General features: G+C 51.2%; 1 protein-coding gene across 4 annotated transcripts in view; it reads left to right on the top strand.

Moving 5' to 3' along the window:
- CCDC12 (coiled-coil domain containing 12) overlaps positions 1-17357 on the top strand; it is a 64784-nt gene that overhangs the window by 33220 nt on the left and 14207 nt on the right. For 2 of the 4 annotated variants that reach the window (XR_003430822.1, XM_027096965.1), the window contains exons 3-7: positions 10040-10119; positions 11434-11604; positions 11739-11800; positions 12046-12080; positions 13143-13219. Coding sequence is in view for 3 of the 4 variants with exons in the window: in XM_027096965.1 (XP_026952766.1) it covers positions 10040-10119; positions 11434-11604; positions 11739-11800; positions 12046-12080; positions 13143-13219 (425 nt within the window). In the remaining variant the exon portion in view is untranslated. Of the gene's footprint in view, positions 1-10039; positions 10120-11433; positions 11605-11738; positions 11801-12045; positions 12081-13142; positions 13220-13316; positions 15331-17357 lie in introns of those variants that run through there. The other 2 variants (XM_027096966.1, XM_027096967.1) reach the window with 2 other exon arrangements.

Here is a 17357-nt window from a genome sequence, read left to right as displayed (position 1 = left end):
CAGGGGCGCGTGTGTGTCTGTGCACGTGTGACTTAACACTTTACAAAGTGTGTTCACGCCTTCCTCACAGCAGCCCTGCAGGGTCCTTGCCATCTCCCTTGTTATCACAGAAGGCGACAGCTCTGTGCTAAGAGGCTGGTGATGCTCAGTGGTGGTGCAGGGACCCTTGTCACCCTAGCACTGGGCTCTGGGGTGTCTTGTTGGACCTTGGCCCCCCCCAGCACAGCACGCGGCCCTCTCTGGTGACAGAGATGAAGGCCAGGTCATTGCTCTTTTGCCAAGTGACTGCAGACTTGGGCGCTGGGGGGTGGGTCTGTGGTAACTGCTCAGAGACTCTTTGGTTTTCTTCTGGTTTGTGCTTAGGTTTTTGATTACTGACTGGAGCCTTGAGTCATTTTGCAGATTCAGTTGTCTAACCAGATACAGTGCGGGGCCAGGGGTTGTGGCTGAGGAAATGGGAAAATCCAGCAGGATTGGAGGCAGGCACCCCAGGACCTCACCCCTCACCAGCCATGCTGGAGAATCACCCACCTTCCTCTCTGCCCATGCTCCTACCCATCTGTCCAAGGAGACCTATTTAGAATCGTGGCTGTTTTAGTTCCTTTGGCTTTCCTTATAGGTTTTAGAATCAGCTTGTTAATATCTATTTTTAAAGCTTGCTGAAGGTGACTGAGAGTAAAGAGTGACAGAGGAGGACAATGATGTGTTGTGGAAACCAGGAGAGGAGGGGGGGTGGCTTTCTGGAGACGATGCCCTTCCCTTCATCCTAACCCATTCCTTAGTGGCCCTGTGCATGGGTATTTCAAGGAGTGTGGAAGGGATGGACCGTCTCATGTCAGTTCCTCTTAAAATTTCAGAACGTAGGCATCATTCAAGTGTACGTGTTTGTATTGTTGCCTACTTATTTAAAATAAACTAATACAAAAAAGAATAAAATAAAAATAAATAAAAAGTTTGCTAGAGTTTTGATTGGAATTACATGGAATCTACAGATCAGAATACCTTTAAACATTTTTTTATTACTCTCTTCAGGATAAATCCTACCGTATTCCCCTACAACCAAATCCCCATTGAGTGGGAGTCGGTCCCCCGAAGGTCGACTAGCGTAGGCCAGGCTCTGTGGGAAGGAAAGACGAGTTCCCACCTCCAGAAGGACCCCTGCTTCTCCTCTGGGCTGGATCTGCCCTCTCCCAGCCAACCTTCCCTCTTGGTTAATTGCACGGGCGCCCATGACTCATCTCTAACACAGCCCCCTCCTTGCCGCCTAGGTAAGATGTGATATGGCAGCCCTGGAAACCTGGCCACAAAAAGGGGCATTTATGTCAGTTGCTGTTGTTTTTTGTAAGCCCTCAGTCACTTCCTCCTGATGGCAAGTTGGCTAGTGTATGCCGTGGAGGTATGTCTAGGGTAGGGTTTGTGGCCAACAGTCGTGGCCACCCTACCAGGTGGGAGGAGAGGGCCGGTGTTGCACACTCTGTTGGGCATGGAGCGGGGGAGCGTGTCTTAAGTGCCTGAACAAGCAAGCCCCAAACCCTCAGCTCCCACAGCCGTCACCTCCCCTTGGCTTAGGATTGAGGTCTGCACCCAGCCAGAGCTGTCACCATTCAGGGACACCCTGGGTGAGTGTCACATACTGGAGAAGGAACTAGGCCACGAACCTTCCTTCCTCGGGGATGGAAAACCGGTTCTCCAACTCCATATGGAGAAAGGTCCCACCCCAGCTGAGGCCCGGCCCAGCCTTGTCCCAGTGCCCAAGCCCTTTAGGCTGACAAATGCCAGGCCTTCTCGCATCTGCCGGTTGGGTCCCCAGGATGGTGGCTTTGCACCAGGACGTGCTTGCAGACCCATGACGTCAGCTTGATTCGGCAGATATTGCTGAGCTCTCGCGGTGATGCTCAGAGCGGCCCCTGCCCCCACTTGCTGAGTTACCTCACTCCCGCTCCAGGCCGGAATGTCGTGGCCCTGGATAGAGGGGCTGGACTGTGGCTCCGTGACTCGTGCTGAGGCAGCAGCACAGAGACCTGTGGCCGCCCTGTTTTTCCTGATCCTGTTGCTCGGGACTATGCGCAGGAATGTGGAAGAGTGAATCAAGAGAGAACTGGTATAAGGGATGTGGTGTCGTGGGAAGCCGACTCTATGTGTGACCGGGCCAGGTGCTTCCCTTCGTGTAGGGGGAGAGTGGGAGCACGGCTGGGGCCTTTCTACATGGAAGACAGTCTTCGTCTTGTATGTTGTGATCTCCAGTGCCTCGAAAGTCCTTCTCATTAAACCTGTTCTGGGGGAACGTTGTGATCCACCATGAGTGAGGAAACCACAGTTCACACAAGTGAAGTGACTCGTCTAAGATTCCCCAGCTGAGAGGGAGGGGACCGGCACTGGGACCCCTCCTCCATCCCTGTCTGGTGTGCAGGCAGGGTGGAGAACAGCTGAGCTCATCCAGCTGTCATGTCACAGATGGGGAAACGGAGCCCTTCCCATCCTCTGCATGCGAGCTCCCGGGCAGGCCAGGCCTGGTTCCGTTGCACCACCTTCACTCTCAGTGCAGTGGCCTTTGTCCCATGTGTCCTCTTGGCTGGGGCTCTAGGGGTGGGCATCAGGGCTGCCGACAGCTGTGCGGTGGAGAGTGTTTCTCTTGGGCAGCCTGCAGCCTGCATTCTGCAGCCCAGGACGGCCCCCAGAGTGGTCTGAGGGATAGATTGGGCCCCAGGAGAGTGGGGGGCAGTGAACTGTGCAGGCTCTGGGCCCTGCCACCACCTGGGCCCCGACAGCCAGTGTGGCCACTTCAGTTCTCATCTTGTGGGCCCTTTGGGATTCAACTTAGCTGCCATAAACCTTTACTCCACGCCTCTTTTTAAATTTAAATTGATATTCAAAGTACTTAAAGATTTTTTCAATTGTTGGAAATTTAGTAAATCCTATTAGCCTGTATCTGTGAATATCCTTCTGTTTTGTAACCTTTTCACATACTGTATCTTTTTTGTTGGTGGTGGTGGTGGTGGTTTTTTTTTTTTTTTTTTTTTTTTTTTTGCGATACGCGGGCCTCTCACTGTTGTGGCCTCTCCCGCCGTGGAGCACAGGGTCCGGACGCGCAGGCTCAGCGGCCATGGCTCACGGGCCCAGCCGCTCCGTGGCATGTGGGATCCTCCCAGACCAGGGCACGAACCCGTGTCCCCTGCATCGGCAGGCAGACTCTCAACCACTGCGCCACCAGGGAAGCCCCACATACCATATCTTGATCATCTTTTGATAAACATGCTTCTATAAAATTCTCAATGGCTGCTTAGTATTTCTTTGAGAGTGCCATAATTAATTTTTCAGTCCTTGAGTTTTGGCATATCAGCTGTTTCTACTTCTTTAAGTGCCCGTCAGCTATGCATTTTCAGGTGGATTGGGGGCAAAGCTCAGCCTGTAAATTTATTTATTTATTTACTTAAAAATTTATTTAATTTAATTTATTTATTGTTTTTGGCTGCATTGGGTCTTCGTTGCGGCGTATGGGCTTTTCTCTGATTGTGGTGAGCGGGGGCTACTCTTAGTTGCGGTACACGGGCTTCTGATTGTGGTGGCTTCTCTTGTTGCAGAGCACAGGCTCTAGGCGCACGGGCTCAGTAGTTGTGGCCTGTGGGCTCTAGAGCGCAGGCTCAGTAGTTGTGGTGCACGCGCTTAGTTGCTCCACAGCATGTGGGATCTTCCGGGACCAGGGCTTGAACCCATGTCCCCTGCATTGGCAGGCGGATTCCCAACCACTGTGCCACCAGGGAAGCCCCTCAGCCTGTAAATTTAGAGAAGCTGGGCTGGGCTCTGTGGAGTCTTGGGTGGGAGTAGGTGCAAGACCATGTGGCTCAGATGCGATGGCAGCTTCAGCTGGGCAGGGGCCTGTCTGAACTAGCTCTTGGCACATTCAAAATAACCAAGTGAAAAATCACTCTTAGATAATCATTGTCAACTTTTAAATTAATTAATTAATTAATTTTAGTTTTGACTGCATTGGGTCTTTGTTGCTGCGCGCGGGCTTTCTCTAGTTGCGGCAAGCCGGGGCTACTCCTCGTTATGGTGTGCGGGCTTCTCATCGCGGTGGCTTCTCTTCATTGCGGAGCACGGGCTCTAGGCCTGTGGGCTTCAGTAGTTGTGGCACATGGGCTCAGTAGTTGTGGCTCATGGGCTCTAGAGCGCAGGCTCAGTAGTTGTGGCACACGGGCTTAGTTGCTCCATGGCATGTGGGATCTTCCCAGACCAGGACTCAAACCCCTGTCCCCTGCACTGTCAAGTGGATTCTTAACCACTGCGCCACCAGGGAAGTCCCTCATTGTCAACGTTTGGTTGTTGTTTTCTGTCTGTTAAATTTCTGTTATATGTTCAGAACAATCCTTTGCAGACATTATTTTCAGTGGTTATATAATGATCCATGTAATGTCTGGGTGTATCTTTATGTATTTTATATATATTTTATTTTATTTTTTGAGTATGTAAAGGATTCATGATTCATAATGCAAAAGGTGTTAAAAGACACACAGGGGAAAAAAATCTTCCTTCACTCCCAACCTCCTAGTTGCAAGACCACCTTGAGGGCCAGCTGCTTGGCTCCTTTCAGAGGTGGACTGTGCACAGATATTCAAATATGCTGATATATATCCCCCCAACCCCCACATACACATGCTTGTTGTTACACACGTGATAGCACACTATACTGCCATACTACTGTTCCTCACCTCGCTCATGTCAATTTGACAGTACATCTTGACATTCATTACACAGAAATTCATAAAAAGCATCTTCCTTGTCCCTTTGGTCATGTGGCGTTCTATTGTTCATATGGGCCAAAGGGCACATAAGCAGGGTTTGCATGATGCACTCTCCCCGCTAGGAGAGGGTTGGCTCCAGGAGGGGGCTCTTAATGTCTGTGTCCTCCAGAGCACCGTAGCACAGGACTCCCCTGTTTTGCAGCCTTCGACCGGGGGAGTCTGAAAGGCTCCTGGTTCTTCTCTGGCCTGGCTCTCTCCACCATCTGCCTTTGGCTCCTGGAGAGCTGGGGATCGGCTCACATTTCCTCAGTGTCTGGGCATTGCCTGGCGTAGGAAGAGCCCGTGCATTTGGAATCTGTCTTCTTTCCTTATCCAGAAGATTTCAGTCCAGGTCCATTTCACACCTAGTGCTGAGCAGAAAGGGCTGTAGATATAAGCAGTAAGATAAGAAGCCAGGCTCCTGGACTTACCAGTAACAATGCCAAGTTCATGGAGATCAGACATACTGGAGAGGCAGGTAGTAGGCTGTTCTTTGGCTGGGCCTCAACTGCTGGGGTATGTCCTGGCCAGCCCTGCCACTTGATGTGCAATGTGCAGAAACAGGCGCGTCCCTGCCACCCTGTGGGCCACACGAGGACCACTTTCGATCTGCTTGCGCAGTATTTTGAGAAGGCTTGGTAGGCCATGCGGGCTGGGCATGGCCCAGCCATGGGCTGCTGGGCTGCTCATTCCCACCTGCACTCAAGGGTTACTCTCTGGGCTTTGGAGGGTTGACCGTCCCATTTTGGGACAGTCTGCCATGTTCCCCTCCTAGCAGTTAGAGAGCTCTCAGGGTTTAGGAAGGGGCTTCTGGGGCAGCAGTGTGGAGTGGGAAGGTAGCACTCCTGGGCAATTTGACCTTTGCTCTGCAGGACACCACTCTGTGCAGTGTTGATGTCCACATTCTGTGTCACCCACAGCCTCATGAGAAATGATACCTTTGATTTCCATATGGAAGCCAATGAAAGCATGACACTTTCCATCCTGTCTCAAAAGCTTCAAAGCTGGATTTGAACCCAGGTCACACTGTTGGAAGGCCAAGGCTCTTGTACCCTCTCACCCGAGCAGCTTCCTCGTTCTAAAATGGGGATAGCAGAACCAGCGTTTGGCTCTAGTGGCCTCCAGAAGGGTGAATTCCAGATGCCAGTGCTGCCTGATGAGTGCAGTCACATCCCACCCAGTCTCCAAGAGCTGTGACAGTTCCAGTCACTGCAGGGGGAAGCCCCCAGGACGGCAGCCTGGGCCCACCTCGTGACCCTCTTGTCTTACCATTCGTTTCTTGGCTTTCCTGTTGTGTCTCAAGTCCGGTCTTCTTTTGGATTTTTTGTTTTTAATCTTTCCATGTCCTTCCTGTTATCTTGCTAATAATATACTCCTTTCCCTTATAGAGGTTTCCACAGCGATACAACATACATCCTTAACTTATCAAAGTCTAATAACAAGTCACATTTTACCATTTCCCATACAGTGCCACAACCTCAGAACACTTTAAGGCCATTTGCCTCTCTTCCTGTCTTCTGTACTGTTGTTGCTATATTTGAAATCCCACAAGTCATTATTACTGTTTATACAGTCAATATTCATTTAAATTTACCCACGTATTTACTCTTTCATGCTTCTCAGGGAATGCATTTCATTCCTTCCTGAGTTCCATGCTTCCATATGAGATCATTTTCCTTCAGTCTAAAGCATTCCCTTTAGTATTTCTTAAAGAACAGATCCTCTGATGACTAATCTTCCCAATTTTTCTTTATCTGGAAGTCTTTCTTTGAAGGCTGTTTAACCTAGCTTTATAATTCTGGTGTGGCATTTTATTTACTTTTGGCCCTTCCCATGTATCTCTCCATTGTCTTACGATTTTCATGGCTTCTGTTGAAAAATCAGCTGTCATTTTCAGTTTCTCCTTTGAAGTTTGGGTGTCTTTGTCCAATTTAAGAATTTGTCTTTGGTGTTAAGTAGTTTGACAGTGATTTGCCTAGTTATGCTTTTCTTTGGAGTTCATAGAGTTTCTTTAATCTATGGCTTGATGTTTTTAATTAATTCTGTAAATTTTTCACTCATTATCTCTTTAAATATTGGTTTGCGGACTCTAATTACATGTATGTTAGATCTTTCCACCATGTTCCATATGTTTCTTAAGTTATTTTCTGTATTTTTCAACTTTTTTACTTCTGTCCCTCAGCCTGGATATTTTCTGGCTTATCTTACAGTTCACTAATCCTTTCTTTAGCAGTATCCACACTGCTGTTGAACCCATTTATTGATTTATTAATTTTGATTCTATTTTCACTTGTAGAATTTCCATTTGATTGATTTTTACAGTTTCCGAAATTCAGATCTCTGCTAAAATTCTTTTTTTTTTTGCTGTACGCGGGCCTCTCACTGTTGTGGCCTCTCCCGTTGCGGACTCTCAACCACTGCGCCACCAGGGAAGCCCTCTGCTAAAATTCTCAATCTTGTGGTATACCTTCCTGAACTTTTAATAATTTCAATTAATGCACATTTCATTTCTGATACTATATTCCAGTATCTAGGTCTCCTGTGAGTGCATTTCTGTTATCTTTATTTTTTTCTCTTGGCTTTGATTGAATTCTGGATATTGCATATGAAAAGTTCCAGAGATGATTTGGGATTTTGAATAGTTTATTTTCCCCCAGAAGGAGTTTATTCCAGCTTTTGGCAGACATGGATACCCTGACCTACCCTTTCAGGACTGATGAAGAGGCTTCCTCTCACTGAACACAAATTTTTGTCTCTTCAGCCTCATGAGATCGCAGGAAGCTCTGCTTGGTCTCTCGGCTTTTCAGCTTCTGCTTGTAAAAAGACAAGTGCTTTAAGGGGAAAGAAATGCCCAAAGCCAGGCTCACCTTGTTGCACTTCCCTTCTTTCTGTGATTGCAGCCCCTCAGGTCCTTGTTGCTGTGGTAATTCACCAACACACAGATTTTTTTTTTTTTTTCACACAGATTTTTTTAAGCTTGCAGAAGGAGGGAATTAAACCTTGTTCCTTTGTTAGAAAGGCCAGTTCCCAGAGCAGAACCCAGTGCCCCATGACCTCTCCAGAAACTTTTGCCATTTGGTGGTAAATAGGGGTGGGGTGGGAGGAGCAGTTAATTGGACATTAGTGAGGGTCAGTCTCTTCATTATCTCTCAACAGACTGAACCAGGGAAGGACTTGAACCTAGCTTGACAGAGCTCGACACACCAGCATAGCCTTCTTGTTTACAGATGTGAAAATCGGAGCCCAGCATGGGACACTTCCACAGTGACTGGGACCCAGGTGTTCTTGAGTGCTTGAGCAGTGCTCAGCTCTAGGGCAGAACAGGGGACAGTGGCCGGCGGGGCTACCGGGGGTGCTGGGCGTGGTTGCTGTGCAGCCAGCCCACCAGACGCTGCTGCTCTTTCCTGTTGCTTCTGGCCTCTCTGTGTCTCCTGCTGTGTCCTCCCTCATTCCGGCTAGTCTTCTGAAGCAGGGCAGCAGGGGGTGCTGGAGGTGTGGGTGCTTGTGGTTACTGCTATGAGCTCTGGGTACAGCTGCCACCAGACTCTCCTCTCTCTGATCTCTTACAAGACCCTGGAGCCAGTTTCTGAGAGTGACAGTTTTTTTTTTATTCTCACGAATCCCCACAGTTTTCTTCCCACACCCAGTTTCTCTTCCACTTTTCTCCCCACCCTGTTACAAACGAAAGTCAGTGTACCGATCATGCCCCACTTTCTCTCCCAGTGCCTTAGTGACCTGGCATTTACCTCCAGGCATTAGGGGATGGTGTCCCTGCTCCTTAGAGGAGGTAGACCCTGGGAGTAGGCAGCAGGCTTCCTCCACACAGGCCATGCTGGTACTACTCCCAGGCACACAGGTTTAGCCAAGCCCCAGGACTGCAGGCCCTGGGGGCCCTGGCAGAGGGCAGGGGGGCAGGTGAAGCTGGTGAATAGGGGACTGATTTGGTGTCAGAAAAACCCCAAGTTGAGACCACTGTCACTTGCTAACTGTGTAGCCACAGACACCTCCTGCCTCCCTTCTGGAAAAGCTTGCTTGCCCAGGGGCTGGAGAAATCAGCCACACATTTCCCTGGCACAGACAGAGGGTTCCATAGATGACAGACCACAGGAGGCCTCCTGTTGAGAAAATGTTCCCAGGATTTCTGAGGCGCCAGCAGCCCTGAGAGGGCTCAGAAGAGGTAGTGGGGAAGAAAGAGGACCCACATCCCAGTCCCATCTGGCTAACCGGTTGGGGAGGCCACTTCTGCCTTCCGCAGGGCCTAGATGGTCTGTCCTAGTGTCTCTGTCTTGCCTTTATTAAGCAGCAGCCCCCGGGAACTCTCTCTTTGCTACCCTGTGGAGTTAGCCAAGGGCCCATCCTGCGGGCAGGCTGCTGTGTGTGGGAGTCGGGGTTTGATGAGCTGCTGAGCCAGGGAGGCCTCCAGTGAGCACTTGGTACAGCCAGCCCTGCCCGAGGAGACTGCAATAAGAGGAAAACAACACCACGGTCGCTGGTCAATCCTAGTGTGCCATTCTGGCTCCTTGTGGCCGCTACCCCTTCGTGGAGGAGGTCGTGGGATCTGCTCTGGTAGATTTAAAAAACCCCTTGCAGGGGCGAGGTATGTGAACTTCTCATGGCTGTCCAGGTGCATTGTGGCTTTCCCAGCCTTGCACACTGTCATGCCTGTTCCCTCAGCCCTTGCTGGCCAGCACACCAGACCCTTGCCACCAGTAGCTGAGGCTCCAGGGAACGAAGGCTCTGAGGAGCAGGTGGGGCTTGGGGAACCAGTGGGTGACCACTGGCTTCCTCTTTTAGGAGTAGCTCTGGCCCTGGCTTGGAGTCACAGCTTGCCTTGTCTCAGATGCTGCGACCACTGCTGTATGACCCTATAAAAATGGTGCAGTCTCTTTGACCCCCAGTTCCCGTAACTGTCAAATGGAGATAATGCTGGAGAAGACATCCAGTGAATGCTCTCTGTACACCCCTGACCCCAGCTCTTGATGAGAACCTACAGTGCAGGTGGGGCTTTGGGAGAGCACCCGGCCCGGCTGCTAACTGGAAGGTGAGGAGGCTGAGGCTCGGAGAAGGGAGCCTATCACAGTGAAGCTTCTGTTCCTGTGCTGTCCCCCTTCACCAGGTCATCTCCAGAGAGACCAGAGGAAAGTCCAGGAAGTAGCCAGCTCCTATGGCTTCATCACATGCCAACCTGCAACCTGTATAAGGGGAATGAGACTGTGTTATACCTTACTTTCTCTCTGCTTGTTCTCTCTGCCCTTTAGGGAACTCAGGCTGCGGAACTATGTCCCAGAGGATGAGGACCTGAAGAAGAGAAGGGTGCCCCAGGCCAAGCCAATCGCAGGTAGGTGGGCTGCATCTCCACCTCTGTTCCATGGCACTGTTGGTTGCCTCCACCTTGGCAGGTGTCACCGTCTCTTGGAGAATAACTGACAGTGCCGGGGCTGGAAGTTGGGCCTCCAGGACCCTCCGTCACCATCTCGTGGCAGATGCACAACTAGAAGCAGTCTGGGCACTGAAGCGGCCTGTTTTGCCTGCTCTGCCCTGCTCACGCCCTGCCTTGGAGGCTTTCCAGGGGCCTGTGAGGGAAGTGGCCACATCCCCTCAGAGGACCTCTCCGGGCTGAGAAGTGGAAGTGGCCCTGGGGCCCTTGGACAGCAGGGGCAGGGTGATGGGTGCTGCGGGCCCTTGGAGGGTCAGAGTGAGAGACGCTGAAGACGGGCTGACCATCCAGGTGCTTGGAGAGTAGTGGGCAGGCAGACACCCGCCCAGCTTGGGGCGTGGCAGTGCCAGAGCACAAAGGATGGGCAGAGGTGTTCTCACTGGTGGGATGAAGGGCCTGGCCCGGAGGCTGCCCAGTCACACCACGGTGTGGGGAGCTGCACAGCAGCCGGAGCATCTGGCCAGCTGCAGCCTGTCCAGAGCCATCCACGCTGGAGATGCTGGGGTGCTTCCTATCATGCAGATCCCTGGCCCTGGCCGTGTTTTTTATTCTTTGTTTTTATCAATTTTTAATTATATGAGTAATAAACTAATAGATACATTTATCTTATAAAAGAGTAAAGTGTTGCACATTCAGCCACACTCCAGTCTGCCTCCCCATCTCCTTCGGCCCTGAGATGCACACACTTCCCAGGTGATCTGCTTCATGGTTTGGGCCTTGCCGTGGTGAGGCAGTGGCATGGTGGGGAGAGTAAGGCAGGACAGAGGACAGGGACGGGGAGCTGGTCCCATGTCTCAGGGTCAGCACTTGTGGCTGGAGGGAGGTGAGGCAGGGCAGAAGGGCCATGAGGAGACCCGGGACAATGGTGAGGGGGGTTAGAGGAAGCCCATGGAGCCCAAATCTGTTGTTCTTGACATCTGTCCCCACAGGGTCAGGGCCCTCCTGGTCAGGCCACCCAGAGGCCCGTTGTGCTGTTGGCAGCTGGGTGGAGCCGGGAGGTACACGTGGGCAGGACTCCTCAAGGTGGCTGCCCCGCTGGTCTTGGGAGCACAGATCTAAGAGTGGGATGGGAAGAAATGCCACCTGTGCCCTGGCCATTCCCAGGGCACGTCCTCAGAGCCCAGGAGCCCCAGGAGGGTATGGGAAAAGCCAGTCCTCAAGGCCCTTCCCAAAACCATACTTTGGATATATCCAGGCAACTGTCTCATTTCCCAGCTGGGGATCCTGGGACTAAGAGAAGCACCCATGCTTCCTGGCTAGAGGTCTTGGCTCCATCTACTCTAGCTGGCTGCCGCCTGCTGGCCCTCCTTCATCCCCGGATTGCCTTCGTCCTGAGAAACCCAAGCCCTTCCTCCAGAACTGCCTTTGCAGGATCTTCACCTCTAGGTAGTTAGGGGCCAAGGGGAGAGGCGGGGCAAGAAAGCCCAGACTCTCCCAGGGACCTGCGGCTGCAGTTTGCCTATCTGGGAGAGTGGTGGCTCCTTTCCGACCTGCCTCCGTTGTTGTCTTGCGCCCTCTAGTGGAAGAGAAGGTGAAGGAGCAGCTGGAGGCCGCCAAGCCAGAGCCCATCATTGAGGAAGTGGTGAGTGCCTGGGGGTGTCCCCATCCTCCCTTGCTCCTTCTGTGGGTCCTTTTCTCCTTCCCACCTGCTCTCTTCACACATCCTTCCTTCTCGTCACTTCTTTATTCCCTTTCTACCTCCCTGTTTCCCCTCAGCCCCCTCCTTCCTCCTCCCTTTTCTCCCCTTTTCCTACCTCTGTCCCCTGTCTTCTACTTCCCTTGGGGCTAAGCCCTTCCAGCCCTGACTTGTGTCTCCTCCCTCCCCAGGACCTGGCCAACCTCGCACCCCGGAAGCCTGATTGGTGAGTGTTGCCCATGTAGGACCAGTGCAGACTGACTGGGACACTCTTGGTGCTAGGCATGGGCTCCGGCTGGGCCTTTCCCAGCCTCGCAACGGGAGGCAGGCAGTGTAGACATACTGCCTGAATTATTATGTTCAGATTATTAATGTCTGAAGTAAGTGCCGAGAAGGACGTGAGTGGAGAATGAGAGGGACATGACGGGGAATGACACCTAAGGGTGGGGAGGGGCTCGGGCAGAGGGGGCTCAGCAGTCCCCTCCAAACGTCCCTTCTGAAAGGATGAGGGCCCGCCCCAGCTCAGAGAGCTCCATTTGAACAAGGCTGACCGTTGCCCTCAGGGAGCCATAGGGTAGAGGCCAGACGGTGGGAAGGGCAGATGAAGGTTTCTGTGCCAGTTCTGCCACCAGCTAGCCTGTTTACCTTTGGCCTCAGCTTCCTCTGCATTGAAATGGGGATGCTCATCCTTCATGGTGCCCCTTCGACTGGGCAGAGAAAGAGGGCGAGAGAGGGCCGTGTGTTCGCTTTACCTTGGTCCAGAGGTACCAGCCATTTCCCTCTCACTTGCAATTCTGTGTCAAGTACGGCACTAGCTGAAGGTGTTCTGATATGATGAAACAAAAGCATGGGGCGCGTGTCCTTGGAAACCCAGATCCAGGGGGAATAGGCTGTGTGTGCACTTCTGGAAGCTCCTGGTGGTGAGGGTGAACGTGTGGTCGAAGGAGGAGCAGGACCCCCAGCGGGCCAGGGCAAGTCACTCCCTGATGGAGACCAAGGGGAACAGACAAAGAGAGGACCCTAAGAACCATCTGCCTTGTACACCTTGACTCGGTCCCCTGTGTTGGGTGGGTCTGTGGTGCTAGTCCCTGCCTCACTGGGACTGGCAAGGTTGGCTGCTGCTGGGTTTTGGAGGACACAGAAAGAGAGAGGGGAGGAGCATCCTGACCTCAGGCACCTGAGTGTGATTCCTGATGCCGGAGGGGCTGTGGGAGGGGAAGGCCCCAAGGCCACACCAGGCCAGCCTTCAGCCTCCGGCCTCCTCCCACCTCCCACCTCCCTGCTCCAGGGACCTCAAGAGAGATGTAGCCAAGAAGCTGGAGAAGCTAGAAAAGCGGACCCAGAGGGCCATCGCCGAGCTGATCCGTAAGTGCGGGGCCTGGTAAGGCAGCGTTCCCTGCCCTCTGGGTGGTGGCGCAAACACACGGCCCCTCTCCACTCCTCCTGTCTGCCACCCTTCCAGGTGAGAGGCTGAAGGGCCAGGAGGACAACCTGGCCTCTGCAGTGGCGGCCACCACCACCGAACAAGAGGCTGGTGACTCCGACTGAGGCACGCCCTATCCCCTCGCCGTCCGCCTTTCAGGCCTGTTCTATAGGAGGATGGTCTTGGGCAAGGGTCAGGGCTGGGCTTGCCATCACCTCCAGTTTGGCCTCAGAACAGTGACTCCCTGCCTAGCAGTCTGAACCCCACCCCTCCCCATGCTGTGAGGTCGGCTCCTTGTCTCCTGAGTGGTCCCCAGCGTGCTGAGTTGGGGCAGAGCCAGCAACAACTCTGTGGGCTTGCTGTATCTCTACATATATATGTTATTTTGAATTTTTTTAATGTCTGGAAATAGAAACAAGCAGACCCCTGTGTATGGCAGAAACCTCCTGAATATTTGGGATACTCTGGGTTTGGGCCCCAAGACGGGGCAGCTGCAGAGGTGATGTTTAATATGAGTAAGCCCTGTGTTGGGCTGAACATGTTGAGGCTGGAGGGGTGGAGAAGGCCCAGGCCTGACCTTCTGGGTCCAGGTTTCTGGTCCAGTCCTTGGTCAGCGGTGATCATCTCAAAATCCTTGGGTGACAGAGATAGGCCTTACAGTAGTTTGTGGGATACCTTGGAGAGGCTCCCACTCTGGTCCTCTGTGGACGCCCTCGCAGTGAGAAGGAAGCGACTGGGCCCATGAAGGGGGTGAGCTGTGCCTTGGCAAAGCCTCGACTCTGGGCCACTACAGATTCGGGGCCCCTGGCACTGCTCGTTCACATTCCACCCACAGCCCCAGCAGCCCATCTCCCCACTTCACCGGCCAGAGCTAGACGCTGGCTTCCCTGGCACAGGGCACCCGTATGGGGGAGGGTGGCCCATCCTGCTAAAGACTGGGGTATTGTAGCCTGGGTTTCGGGGGTGGTCTTGGACCCTGGGTCCCCAAGGTCCTGGCTTCAGGACCATGAGCCTCCTCTGTGGAGCTGACTCTCCAGAATGACCGGCTGGCCACAAGTCTGACTCCAGGTACCTGTGACCATTTAGAGTTTCATCTCCTCCAGGATGATCACACTCTTAAGTTTCCTTCATGGTTTCCCCTTGAGCCTCCCGCCCCTGCCCTGAGTCATCCCAGTGTGTTCCTCCCTCTGTGTCAGCTTCTAGGAACACAATGGCCCAGCTCTGGTAGACGGTGCTGAGGACTCGGGCGGTAGAGGTGGAGGGAGTGTGTGCACACGGACTGTCACTCATACAATAAAGTAAATGGTTTAACTTAAAATTATGCAACTCCTCTAAGAAGATAGTTCTTGGGAAGGGAGCAGAAACTGGCAGCTATGAGTAAGGGCTGAAGTGGTAGGTGGCTGACTGCTGTGGTGAGCAGTGAGACAAGGCCAGGACTGATTCCCACAATGGACAGGGATCAGACATGCCCCACAGGTGTCAGGACTGGAGCCAGGCTCTCTCTGCATAGCCAGGGTCTAGAGCTGGGCTTCCCTTCCTAGGAATAAAGGGTGAAAAGATGCCCCCACCTCCTGGGATTGCAGTTGGAAGCAGGATGTTTGTCTGTGGCAGTGTAGGACTCAGACACCTGTGACTGGCAACTAGGTTCCCACTCAGCACCAGAGTAAGGATATCCCCACTGTATGAGAGCCCAGAGAGTTAATGAAAGGTTTGCTTCTGCATTTGCAGCCCTGTGTGCCCTATAGAACAACGGCCCTGCAGGGAGAGAGAAAAGCAAAAACTATCACCCATGAGGGACACTCAAAAATTATAAAATGCATGAGAAAATCCAGTGCCATAAAGAATGGCCAGCAGCCCAACAAGTGGGAGAATTTCTACTTGAAGAAAGTAAAACGATAATATCCTAACAGGCTTTAAAATGAGCATTTGTTTTATCACCAGTGAGATCAAAGAGGGACTTTCTGATCTCACACAACTCAAGAACAGGGATTTGGTATAAGAAACAACTGATTAGAAATCTTGGAAATAAAGAATGTTTATTTATTTATTTTTTTAAATTTATTTATTTATTTATTTTTGGCTGCGTTGGGTCTTCGTTGCTGCGTGCGGGCTTTCTCTCGTTGCGGAGAGCGGGGGCTACTCTTCGTTGTGGTGCACGTGCTTCTTATTGCGGTGGCTTCTCGTGTTGCGAAGCACAGGGCCTAGAGTGCGTGGGCTTCAGTAGTTGTGCCACGTGGGCTCAGTAGTTGTGGCTTGCTGGCTCTATAGCGCAGACACAGTAGTTGTGGCGCACGGGCTTAGTTGCTCCGCGACTTGTGGCATCTTCCCGGACCAGGGCTTGAACCCGTGTTCCCTGCATTGGTAGGTGGATTCTTAACTGCTGAGCCATCAGGGAAGCCCAAGAATGTTTATTAAAGTAAGAAACTCACTGGAGGAGCTAAATGATTACTTATAGTCAAAGAAGGGATTAATAAATTGGAAGTAAAGTTGAAGATCCAAAAGGTGGCAGAGAGAGAGAAGGAGAGAGAGGGGATAGGTTGAGAGCCCTGACGTACTGGTAGCTGTCCTTTAGCTGATAGGAATTCGTTTGGGAAAAGAAAACTGGAGAAAAAAGGTACTTGAAGAAGGAGTAGCAATCACTTCTGTTTCTGGCATCTCGGTAGGATGGTTGCCTGAAGTGATCTTCCCTTGGAAAACAGCTAAAAATACTAGGTAAATAAATATTGACAAATGCTTTTTAAATGCATCAATGATCTGGCAAGAAAGTATGGAATACTCAGGCCAAAAGGTAAGAGAAGTGGCAGAATGCTGAAGCCTGACCTTTGCCCTGGAGGTATGTGGCAAGCCAGGTGAAATTGAGCCTTGGTTTTGGAGGCCCTCAGTGCCTGGTGGGGCCCCAAAGGGCAGCACCCTCTGTAAACTAATAATCAGTCTGTACTCTTGACATCCCAAGGGGAGCTTGAACCCTGCCAATTACTGGAGTAGAATAAAGTCTCCCTTGAGAACTGAGGCAGCCCTCCCTCATGTGGGTTTGCACACGGGAAACCTCAGGTCAAGATTTACAGTGGTCCCAGAATGTGGTGGTCTCAGACACTTGATAGAAGGAAATGCAGATCCGACCTGAATGAATCTTTATTCATCTGAGTCCTCAAAGAATCCCCACCAATAAAGTTCCAAGAAAGAGGAATAGCTTACAGAAAAGTTCACGAGATATACTAGGCAACAAAGCACTCAGAGCAAAGGACATCAGAAAGAACATGGTAGCATGAGAGTTGCAAAGACTTCAGACATTAGAATTATCAGTCAGATAATTTCAATGTTTAAAAATGATTTAAGAACTAAAAGAGAAGCTTGAAAACCAGAATAGATTTGCAGAAGAACCAAAGTGATGCTCTAGAAGTAAAAATTATTATAGCAATTTAAAACCTTGTATCTGTGAATTAGAGCCAAAGAGACAATTTGTGAATAGGAAGCTAGATCTGAAGAGGTTATCCAGAATGCAGCCAGCGCGATAAACAGATCAGTAGTGTAAACAAGAGGCTAAGAGATATGAAGGATAGAGTGAGAAGATCCAACTTGTGGTTGGAGTTCCAGGGGGAAAAAAAGGCAAAAATGGGGCAAAGGTCTTTTTTTTTTTTTTACATGACTGAACTTTTCAAAATCACCAGTCCACAGGTTCAAGGTCAGCAGTTCTCAAGCTGGGCAACCAAAAGACATCTGCAGTCAAATGTTCTGTCTCTTGTTATGGGTGGTGACTCATTAGGTATGTTCACTTTACAAATATTCATTGAGCTGTACATATACGTTTTCTGCACTTTTTGTATGTTCATTACAGCTCAATAAGCAAGTTTGCCTCAAGTTTTTTCACACTTTGTATTAATTATAAATTGCTGCATACAAATTACCCCAAATCTCTGTGGCTTAAAACAACAAATCATTATTTTCTGACAGTTTCTGTGGATCAGGAATTCAGGAGTGGCTTAGCTGAGTACTTCTAGTTTGGGGTCTCTTTGAAGTAGCCGTCAAGATGTCCTCCAGGGCAGCAGGCAACGCAAGGCTCGACTGGGGCTGGAGGATCTG

This window comes from Aethalodelphis obliquidens, unplaced genomic scaffold (assembly GCF_003676395.1).
Source record: "Aethalodelphis obliquidens isolate GAN/ISIS:26980383/991018 unplaced genomic scaffold, ASM367639v1 scaffold111, whole genome shotgun sequence".
Taxonomy (NCBI): Eukaryota; Metazoa; Chordata; class Mammalia; order Artiodactyla; family Delphinidae; genus Aethalodelphis; species Aethalodelphis obliquidens.
Note: the sequence above shows the minus strand (reverse complement) of the source record. Positions and strands in the feature narration are given on the sequence as shown.